The sequence below is a fragment of the Garra rufa genome, chromosome 25 (genome assembly GCF_049309525.1).
Source record: "Garra rufa chromosome 25, GarRuf1.0, whole genome shotgun sequence".
Classification (NCBI taxonomy): Eukaryota; Metazoa; Chordata; class Actinopteri; order Cypriniformes; family Cyprinidae; genus Garra; species Garra rufa.
The window spans coordinates 32,481,843-32,493,361 of NC_133385.1; the positions used below are offsets into that span (position 1 = coordinate 32,481,843).

The 11,519-nt window shown below is 38.8% G+C and overlaps 1 protein-coding gene across 1 annotated transcript; it reads right to left on the reverse strand.

The window, feature by feature from the left end:
• Positions 1-751: 751 nt before the first annotated feature.
• On the reverse strand, positions 752-11,519 carry LOC141301448 (NACHT, LRR and PYD domains-containing protein 1 homolog). Its single transcript, XM_073831673.1, has 10 exons — positions 11,156-11,519; positions 6,166-7,807; positions 5,953-6,033; positions 4,133-4,225; positions 3,919-4,059; positions 3,371-3,529; positions 3,155-3,241; positions 2,990-3,069; positions 933-958; positions 752-856 (listed from the first exon to the last, which is right to left on the reverse strand). Exons 1-10 carry the CDS (start codon positions 11,517-11,519, stop codon positions 752-754), a joined length of 2,778 nt encoding a protein of 925 aa, XP_073687774.1.

Below are 11,519 nucleotides of genomic sequence, written 5' to 3' on the forward strand. Positions count from 1 at the left end.
AAGATCTTTGATGTCAATCATCACATGAGTTCCAGTCACTTGGAGAGGCTTCATTATTTCTACATTACCGCCAGTGAAATGTGCTACAGCCAAACTGTCTTTATTTTCCTCTGCAAAACACACAGAATCATAGCTTATTATTAGTTAATAAAGAGATGTTCAACTGGTTTTCCAATTGATACCCCCCAAAAATTATTTTTATATCCATCCAATATTGTAGATGCAGAAATAAACCTACCAGAGAATATTTCACAGTGTGGAAGGTGCAGTCTTGAGAATGAACCATTAAAACAGTCAATGTTGTACAAGGGTCCTGCAGGCTTCATCTGTTGATCAAAACCAACTAACAGACGAGGATCCCATGAGACAACTCTATACAGCACCTCTCCTTCACCCTCCATCACAAACACAAGACTGGTCAGACTGCAGTGAAACTGACCAGCATGTGGACACACAAACCTGGAAGACAGAATATTTCTATTTTATAAAATCATAATGGCCTGCACATTTATTATGTAAAATGCAAATTACATCAAGTTCTCAGGCAAAAAGTTAAAAGTACTGAAGCAAAAGATTAATATAAAGGCAAAAATATTGTTCTTTTTAGCAATGTCATGACCCCTTTAACAAATGCTGGATATGAGAAATGTTCATTTGAAAGATAATAATAGAGCCGTTGTATATGAGGATGTGACAGTGACAGATGTGACATTCATTCATTCATTTGAACTTTTAAGCTCAGAAATACACCTTACAAACAAACGTTAAGTGTTCCATACCTGTATATAATCTTGTGTTTGTCCTCATCATCTTGCTGAACACATTCAGGTGTGAACACTTCTGAATCACCTAAGGCCTGAAGTAAAAAAAAGAATGATTATCTTATTCTGAAAGGGGGATGACAGAAAGAATACATAACAGTTGCAACTCACTGATTGTCCTGAAGATGATTCAGCTCCTGATGAAGAGTAAGACACAAATCATTAGAATTATGAGTTTCAAACTTTCACTGCTAGAAAATTTGTTATTAAAAGGATAGTTAAAAAATTCTGTCATTAATTACTCACCCTCATGTCGTTCCAAACCCCTAAGACCGTCATTTTCAGAACACAAACAAAGATATCTTAGAGGAAATCCGAGAGCTTTCTGACCCTGCAGACAGCAGTGCAACTGAAGCCCAGAAAGGTACCAAGAACATCGACAAAATAGTCCATGTGACAGTGGTTTATCCACAATTTTTAAAAATTTAACATAAAAAAACATTGAAAAAAACGTTATTTTAGTTTTTTTGTGCAACAAAAAGTATTCTTATAGCTTCAGAAATTTATGTGGTAGGACCCTTGCTGTCTATAGAGGGTCAGAAAGCTCTTGGATTTCACCAAAAATATCTTAATTTGCGTTCCAAAGATGAACAAAGCTCTTACAGGTTTGGAATGATATGAGGTTTGCTCAGGCGTCGTCCCTCAGGCTCACAAAAGAACCCACAAACAGTTTGCTAAAGACAACCTGTCCAAGAGCATGAATTACTGGAACCATGAGACTGTAAGATAAACTTGTTTGGCTCAAATGGTGTTCAGCAGGAGTACTCTGGTACTCTGGTGCTCTGGTGAGGAGTACCAAGAAAATTTTGTCTCGTCTACAGTCAAGCATGGTGGTGGTAGCATCATGGTCTGGGGCTGCATGAGTGCTGCTGGTACTGGGGAGCTGCAGTTCATTGAGGAAAATATTGATTCCATTATTTTCTGTACATTCTGAAGCAGAACATGATGCTTTCCCTCCAGAAACTAGGCCGAACAGCAGTTTTCCAACATGACAAAACACACCACCAAGATGACAACTGCCTTGCTGAGGAAGCTGAAGGTGATGGGGTGGCCAAGTATGTCTCCAGACCTGAACCATATTAAGCACCTGGTGGGCATCCTCAAGTTTAAGGTGAAGAAGCACCATGTGTCTAATGTCCAGCAGCTCTGTGATGAGTGGAAGAGGATCCCAGCAACAACCTGTGCAGCTCTGGTCAATTCCATGCCCAGGATGATTAAGGCAGTGCCAGATAACAATGGTGCTAAAACAATATATTGACACTTTGGACAAGGACACTTATGGTGTACTCACTTTTGTTGCCAGGTATTTTGACAATAATGGCTGTATGTTGAGTAATTAATCTATACTGCTATACAAGCTGCACATTGACTATAAAATATATCCAAGTTTCATTTCTAGAGTATCGTCCCTTGAGAAGATATACTAAAATGGTTGCTGAAATGTGACTACTCACTTTTGTGACATACTGTACTTGCACTTAACAGGCCTTTAGTTTAGTAATAGTTCATATTTAAATGACAATTCTGTCAGATGAGCGTAAATATGGTACATTTTATGTGACGTTGATTTTGTAAATGTCACCACAGTTCTGACTTGAAATGTCCATTGAGTTGCGCTATAACTCGAATGCTTTGTGACGTTTTAAAATAATGTACCATTTACACTAAAAGCAAATGTGACGTAAAAACCCAATCGCAAACATGCCGTTTTAAGCTTGTTTTTCGATCTCTCATCTTTCAGCTCTTTCATCGAGTGTTTTTCACAGGATTCGTACCCAAGGATTGCACATCCAGTCCAATTCTGTGCCAGCTGAGCTACCGAGCAAGCTTGTGTACTGTGTACAAAAACAATTACTGCTCGCCGTTTTAGTGTGTTCATTTCTGAAATTCCACAGGTATGTTTTCGTCCTGAGATTAGGTAATTTTTTTTTTACGTTTGTATAGGTATAGTTGTAAATAGTAATAGTAGTAAAACAGCGTTCACTCAAAACAAACCAACAAAATGAGGCTCTCTACAAAATGACTAACAGGCATAAAGCACCTCAAAGAAAGCATCTGACTGTGGCCACATTTTTCTTTTCAGTTTACAGATTTTAATGATATCTTTTTTCTGCAAGCCATTCCACAGACTATCGCTTTTATGAAAATCAGGTATTAAATTTGCTTACTTTTGCTCTCAATATTTTCTGTCTTCAACCCCTCTGTGAAACTCTTCCTGTCTTGCTCAATCAACACCGACTTCCTCCAACTAGAGGAAAAAGTATTAACCACTGATATTTTCAAAGACATACATTTTATTATTATATTTTAATACATATATCATGCATACTTACACAGTCAGGGTCCAACCTGTTAGTGTTAGTGATTCCCTCAGAGACTGTTTTATGTCAAATGGAATAAATGAAACTGCAGAATTTATCCTGGTATGAAAAAAAAAAAAAACATTCAGCTACATATGTTTCTGAAAACAACTTAAAACTATTTTAATTTTCACAAGCAAATAAAAATGCATAAAATACATGCTTAAAAGAGCACATCTTTTTTCTTACCTGAGTTCGTTCAGACCAGGAAAGGTCCACACAAGAGAGAGGATTGTGGGAATCCATTCGACAGTAAATTTGTCTATCTGAAAATGAACTTTCTTTAAACCAGGCACAGATTGCAGGACACCCTGCAGGATAAACTTGTCTGCTAATAAATCTTGAGAGCTATAAAAAAAAAAGGTGTAAATATTATAACATACAGTATATAGTGTTCATATAATAATATTATGAAAAGTTTATTTGCAGAAACAGATAACAGTTTTTTTATTGTCAAAAATCATGTTTTTTTATTATTCATTATTTTATTTATATACATTTTTACTGTTTTATTGTGTAGTTAGCTGTATTTTTAAGTTTTTTTTTAATTAATCAAAATAACCCATCTGTTTTTGCAAATTAACTTAATTAAATTAACTTTACAACTGAAAAAGTTATATTTCTCAGCATCAAGATGTTTTTTCAAAGAAATTAAACTCACAGCTTTACTATTATTAGAGAGGAAGCTAAAAAGATGCAGGTAATTCACACTTGCACAACTCTCTTTTTTTACACACCTGTGTAATCTCTGGAGTTTCTGCAAGAAGATTCTCCAGTTGACAGTGGAAACCTCTGGGCGTGAACAGGTAAGAGTTAATTCTGAGATTAACAACAATGGTCTCATTTTTGAGCGGGAAACTGAAATCCGAAAACAGAGCCTAAAAACAAACGTTTAGAGACTTTACTTTTATATTAGTAGCAAAGTCATTTTTTATGAGTAGAGTAACTTACATGATGTCTTCATCTTTAATTGATGTAATAATCTCTTGGCAGAAGCTTTTGTTCTTTTTTTGGAGAGAAGCTTTTAAAGGTTTTTGATGTATTCTGTCAATTACAATAAATTTGTTATTTTACTGTACAAGTAATGGACTCTTTGCATGGTAACTTGCGAATTTTGTCTCAATCAGTTTTGTTGCTGGCTTATGTTAAACTGCTTTAAATTACTTTTTTCCACAGCTGTTTTAATCAACTCAACAAGTGAACAGAAGCTCTCTGCTGTTGGTTTGTGGACAGTCATGGCTAAGACAAAGCTCAGGAAAGGACTATAAGACCATATCTAAATGTTTTGAAGTTCCAGTGGCTACAGTGCAAAGTGTTAATGAAAAATACAAGACGTTCTGCACTGTGAAAAATCTCAGAGGACGTGGTCGGAAGCCAAAAGTGACACCTGTGCTGGCCAGGAGGATAGTGAGAGAGGTAAAAAAGAATCCAAGGATCACCACCAAGGCCATCCTGATGAATCTGGGCTCTGCTGGTGGAAACATCTCAAGGCAAACAGTTCAACGGACACTGAACACCGCTGGGTTCAACGGTCACCACTTCTCCAGATAAGGCACACAAAAGCCCACTTGGCCTTTGCAAATGCTCATCTGGACAAAGAAGAAGACTTCTAGTCTTCTGTTTTATGGTCAAATGAAACAAAAATTTAATTGTTTGGTCACAATAATGTAGCCTTCATTTGGCATAAAAAAGGAGAAGCCTTCAACCCTAAAAACACCATCCCCACTGTCAAACATGGTGGTGGGAACCTATTGTTTTGGGGGTGTTTTTCAGCCAGTGGACCAGGGAACCTAATCACAGTAAAAAGCACCATGAAAAAGGAGCAATACATCAAAATTCTCAACAACAACATCAGGCAGTCTGCAGAGAAACCTGGCCTTGGGCACCAGCGGACATTTCAGCACAACAATGACCCAAAACACACAGTAAAAGTGGTCAAGAAATGGTTAGCAGACAAAAACATTAACGTTTTGCAGTGGCCCTGCCAGAGTCCTGACTTAAATCCAATTGAGAATCTGTGGAGGGAGCTAAAGATCAGGGTGATGGCAAGGAGACCCTCCAACCTGAAAGAGTTGGAGCTCATCGCTAAAGATGAATGGGCAAAAATACCAGTGGAGACATGCAAAAGGCTGGTCAGCAATTATAGGAAGCGTTTGATTGCTGTAATAGCCAATAAAGGCTTTTCTATTGATTATTGAGAAGGGTATGAATAATTTTGGACATGCCACTTTTTGTTCAAATGTAAATAAAAGATGAGTAATATTTTTTTTCCACAATGATGCCTCTTGTACATCGTCTTATCATTATCACTGTCATTGGTCTGAATGTTGTTGTTCCAGCTGTGACGCCGCAGAAATAGAAACCGTTTCTAAAATATAGAATATGTGTCGCGTAGTTAGGACACAGTGTTAACATTACTGTGGCTGCATGTCAAATGTGGGGTGAACTGTCATAGTACTACAGAAATTTAAGTTGGATTGACAGAGCAATCCTATATTTAATATTAAATATGAGAATAGTTTTTGTCTCCAAAATAATAAATGTGTAATTTCAGGTATCAATGTGGAGTTAAAGATCTGATGATCCAGTTAATTGACAATGGCACTGAAAGGTTAAAGAATCTGAGAAGACTAATATTTTGCTTGATCTAAAAATGTCACTAAAAGCACAGGCACTGTTTGAGATTTTAATGCAAATGTGTAGGCTGTGCTCCATGCATAGAGTCCATAGCAGTAATAGATATTGGTAGTTTAGAATTAAATATTCATTACATCAGTTCTTTCCCAATCTTCCCTTCACCAAAAGCTGAAATCAAATCCCCAGCATCATCTGTAATGTGGTCCACCTTCAACCTTCAAAAGTGAACAAAATATATATGAACATTTAGCTCACATAAGTGAATGTGTTTAAGCATAGTACAGTAGGTATAAATTCAAGAGCAATGCCAAAGTCTCAAACATGTAGAAAGTTTGATCGTTGCTCACCACATCTCTTCACAACTGTACTGTGTAGACTGAAGAATCTTCAGATTGTCAGATGTTATATTGAGTCTTAGTTTGCCAATGGAAACACAGTTCTGAAAACAAAACCGCAAAATCCAGCAGTCTGCATTTTTCAGTAGAGTATCTGACAGATCTATCGAATCCAACTGCTTCACAACTTTTCCAATGAAGTTCTTCTCATGGAGCTCGTAGAGACAATGGAGAATGAACAGCATGTGTTCATTTTGATATCTCTGTGAATACTGACTGATCCATTCCTTAAGCTGGGTTTCTATGTTGACAGAGACAGCCATGTTGTGCTTTTCAAAGAATGAGGAGACCCATTCTTTCTTACAGAGACCACAGAGAAACAGAATCACAGGCTGCAGCAGCTTCGATTTGCTTATTTCTAACTTTGTCTCTCTATTAGACCAACAGGACAAAGCCCATCCTTTCTCTACAGTGTGGAGCAGCTCTCTCACTTTCCTCTTCGACTCTTCTTCATCCAGAAGGACGTAGTAGAGAGCAGTGAAGAACTCCTGAAAGCTGCGATGCATGAAACTGAACATCGTCTCCTGGCTGATTTCTCTCTTGCACAGGAATGGATTGCCGGCAGGGTCTGACATTGTTTTCTCCTCAAACAGCACTTGCTGTTCCAGCATCCCTCTCTCTGCCAGCTGACCCAGACTCCTTAGCAGGGTCAGGACAGACTGATTCAAATCCTGGCGGTGATGCTCCAGTAGAGTGAACACAAAGTCAACATACATGGAGGTGGTGGTTTCCAGTCCACTCGTCACGTCTGCACCTTCACTGTACCTCTCTCGCATCACCGTGCAGATGATCCAGCACATTACAGGGAGGGAACAGGCTGTGATGAGACTTTCATTTTCTCTCACAAATTCATAGGCTTTTTTGAAGAGCTTCTCTTTCAGGAAGAACTTCTGGAAGTACTCCTCCACCCCCTTCTCAGAGAAACCTACTATCCTAGAGAAACGTTGTTGTCTTATAAGCAACAAGCCCTGTGGGAACTCAGTTCTAGTAGTGATGAGCAAGACAGTTCTGGGTAGGATTCGTTTACGAAGCAAGGAACAAACAATGACCTCAGGTGGGGCTTTCTGAAATTTGGATGATATGCAAAATTCATCACACATGAATCTAAACTCATCAGGATCTTCAAGTCCATCAATGATGAGGAGCACTCTCAGTGCTGAGTCCTGTAAAATCTCTGCGGTCTGATCTTGTGTTAAACTACAATTCCAGCTCAGGAGCTCAATCAAGTTCATCTCCTTAGAAATACACTTCACCTCTTCATACCTCAGACAGAAAGCCAGATCAAAGTGTTCCAGGTAACGTTTTTCAGATGCCCAGTCCAACATGATCTTTTGCGCTATGAAAGATTTTCCACTACCAGGATTTCCTTGGAGAATGATAGTTGTTGGATAATACAGATGTATGTTTGACTTGTTAAACAACTCCTCCACACTGATATCCCGAAAACTGCCTTTTTTAGTTTTCTGAATAATCACAGGTTCAGTGTAGAGGGCAGCCAGTGATACTCTTTCACCAGAGGGGAAACTCCTCTCAATCTGATGCCTATCCCACCAGTCAATTGACTTCTTATACTGACATACGCTCTTCTGCCATGCTAGAGGAAAAAATAAAACAGATTGAGAATGATCACATAATACAGTCACCCTGAGATGAAAAGTCTTGTTTAAAGAGGTCATGAACTGCTTTTGTTTTTAATCTCTGAGATTAAATTATAATGTTATCAAGATGATTGCAGATGTGCAAAGCTTGTCACATCATGCCAAAATAACCTGTGGCTGTAAAGATGCTTCAACTAAGTACCATTTTAAAGGTACATGAAAAAAAAAAAATGAAAGGGTATGAATACTTTCGCAAGGCACTGTAAGCTGTTTTTAGACTATTTATAGTGTTTATAGTGCAATTATCAAAAGATCAAGGGAATTTTGATTTCTCAGTTGAAGACCCCTTTAACAGCACTGAACAGACAGCAGAAAAGACAATCCTTTTAAACCAAGCTGAAGTTACAGAATCTTTACTAAATTACTAAATAACCTAAATTATAAACTTACGGTTCAGTAACTAAATAAATAAGGCCATCAATGTAAGAACTGTCAAGATTCAAATCACACTTCTGTCTCAAAAAAGAAAACAATTCACTATATCACCGCCACTTATTACAGTTTTTCTCAATTGCTTAAACACATTTCTTGTAATGATGTCTCTTATTTGCGAAACTCTAAACACAAATCCATAACTTCTAACTCAATCTTGCTGAAAAACCAAACTTTGCTCTCAGACGTCACACAAACCCTCAAAAACACACACTACAATACAGTTTTATACACTGATTAGATAAATTCAAAACAATGCTACAAAAAACAATGCCCCCACCAAATCTGACTCATGTGTTAAAGCAGGGTAATAGTGTTTATAGTTTAGGGAAATGGGTGTGCCTTTTGAAAAATGGCGTTATGGTTTTCAAATTTTAGTTCAAAAGCCTGGTTATAGTGTTTTCGCAATAGAGAAAAACTTTAATGTGTATCATCTTTTAAATTATTGATCCAAACTCTTGCAGTGTTTTGAAGATATTCAGTTGGTGATTTATTTCATGACCAAACAAAGTCAGAATATGCGCCTACCTGGGTCTCTTTTTTGGAGTCTCTGAATTAAATCATGCGTCCCAAACTCTGAGCGAATAAACCACTTGATAACGAGAGGATAAGTGTTAACAGTTCATGGACATGAAGTAAACAGATGCACACAGCATTAAAGTTAAAAATAAAGTTTTCAAGTCCTTTTTAGTTAACCATGGTCTCATTATAATACATGATAGAAAATTCCTCACTACTTACAGATGAGTTATGTTTTATCGTTGTGTCTGGCCCTGAATATATATAAAAAAAAAAAAAAATTAGAGTTCATGTTAGCTGGAATAAGGACACAAGTACGATTTGATCTGATGCTGAATTAGTAAACAGTTTAGCACCCAGAATGTATTATTCTGGTAGAGAGCTCATGATTTGAAGGGTTTTTTTTAAACACTGAGCTCCTTAATGCAGACACAAACACAGCAGCTAATTAGTGTTCATCAGCAATCAAAGTAGAGCTCTCACATTAAGAAGTCAGAATATTAGCCTACCTTGTGCGTAAATTGGCCACTTAATAAAGAGAGAAAAAATGAGTGTTATGCAGCTCATGAACATGAAGTAAACAAACACACACAACATTAGTTAAAAGTAAAGTGCTTCCAGGTCAGTTTACCATGGTTTTAACAAACACACATTATAGGAAATGTAATTTCACTTATTATACTGTACGTACAGGTGGATGAGGTTCCATCATTGTGTGTGCCCCTGATTGAAAAGAAACTGGTTAGAGTTCATGTCAGCTGGAATAAGGACACGAGTAAAAATTGATCTGATGTTAAATTAGTAGAAACTGTTTAGCACCCAAAATGTATTATTCTGGGAGAGAGCTCATGATTTGAAGTTTTTTAAACACTGAGCTCCTTCATGCAAGCACAGCAGCTAATTACAATGTTCATCAGCAATCAAAGTGGAGCTCTCACATTAAAAAGAATATTAGCCTACCTTGGAGAACTTCCCACTTAATAAAGAGAGAAATATAGTGAGTGTTTGAGCAGTTCATGGACAAAATAAACAGATGCACACACATTTGGTGAAAATAAAGAGCTTTCATGTCCTTTTTAGTGTACCATGGTCTTTTTATAACAAACACACATTATAGAAAATTTCTTGTCACCTGAGGTGAGGTGTCACCCTTGTGCCTGGCCCTCTCGATTTGAACCTCTTAATAAAGAGAAATAATGACTGTTAAGCAGCTCATGAACATGAAGTAAACAAACACACACACAACATTAGATGGAGTTAATGAGTTAACTAAAGTTTGGGAGCAAGGCCACGCCTCAACCTATCAGCTCGTTCCCCATCAACTATTTATGCAAAACTGACCTTCTCTGAACCGTTTGTCTCAGTTTCTCGTTAGACTCACTCCCCATGGATCCTGGGCTGCAGATCAACCCCTCTAAATCAGAAGACAACCTATTTGGAAACAAGTCTCCTCCACCCAGAAAATCTTCTCAACAATCCTCACACAGCCAATCCTCACGCAGCCAATCTTCACATCGGCTGCATTTCGCTGTTCAAATTCCTTAGCCCCGCGAGCATTTTTGTACAAGTTCTTTATCCGAGATTTCTTCAACCCCGACTCGATCACACATCCACTCTCCTCCACACACAAGAACTACTATCCGTGATCCCTGATCTCACAGGCACAGAAGCCGGTGCGACCGCTCTGAACATGAGTTAACATCCATCCACCAGCAGTCCTCGTCAACGCACTCACAGCAAGTCTCCTGGTCTAGAGAGTAACATCAAGCAATGGACCGTGGCTCGCCTTCAGCGTACTCTCAAGGATAAAGGCATCAATTTCAGCCACTCTGATAATAAATCACGACTATTCCAACTTTTTACAGCATCTATCAACACTTCTCTAAACATAAACTCAGAGCCCTCAACTCTTCCGGCATTCTCATAGAATCCGCTCATCGTCACTTTTGACATCACCACACAGCCTTGTCAATGGCCTCAGCAAGCAGCATCTGTGCCACCTAACAGCAACCAAACGCAAGCCACCACACCAGCTTCTTCCACCTCACAGTCCTCAAATCTTCCAGTATCATCACGGAATTGATTTACCGAAACATAATTTGTTCTGTCTACCCAGATAGAAAGACCGAGCTAGACGAACTGGCTTCTATAACTACCATGTCCTTTTTGCCACTCAAGCAGCAGGTTGGTTACAGCAATTTAAATCAAAGGACATACTGGGGCACTCTCGATGCTGAACTCTACTGTCACATTTTTACCGGTACTTCTCTCTCCTGCAAGCTTTGTAGAGCCACCTCATCACTGCCACTGTTAAAATGCCGGGCGCGCCGCACCTTGGGAGTCTCTTCCCCGTGCATGACGGCTGATAGGCCAGGATGCCGTGCCGTTCGAATCACCCGAGAGGTGCCGTGGGCCAAGGCAGAACGAAGCCACTGAGGAAGCCGCCACCACTAGTACCGCTGGACCTGGACCCCTGGACCCTTCCTTCTCAAACACTGCCCCTCCTTCACAGAATTCCCCGGCACAACGAGGACACCAGATGCCATTTATTTTGTACCATTTTTTCCCCCTTTGGACAAAAATAAAAGCTTCTCCGAGGCCTGACACCACACCCACTGTGTCTGTCGTTTGCTCCTCCTGCCACAGCCCATTCAAAGAACCTCCATTTTCCCGATTTAGAATCAGTCCCATCGGCAT

Coding starts and splice junctions, on each gene's coding strand:
- LOC141301448 (XM_073831673.1), bottom strand. CDS start 11,519: ATGCCGATGGGACTGATTCTAAATCGGGAAAATGGAGGTTCTTTGAAT. Junction 4,060..4,132: donor ATTAAAGATGAAGACATCAT/GTAAGTTACTCT, acceptor GTTTGTTTTTAG/GCTCTGTTTTCGGATTTCAG. Junction 3,242..3,370: donor CCTGGTCTGAACGAACTCAG/GTAAGAAAAAAG, acceptor TTTTCATACCAG/GATAAATTCTGCAGTTTCAT.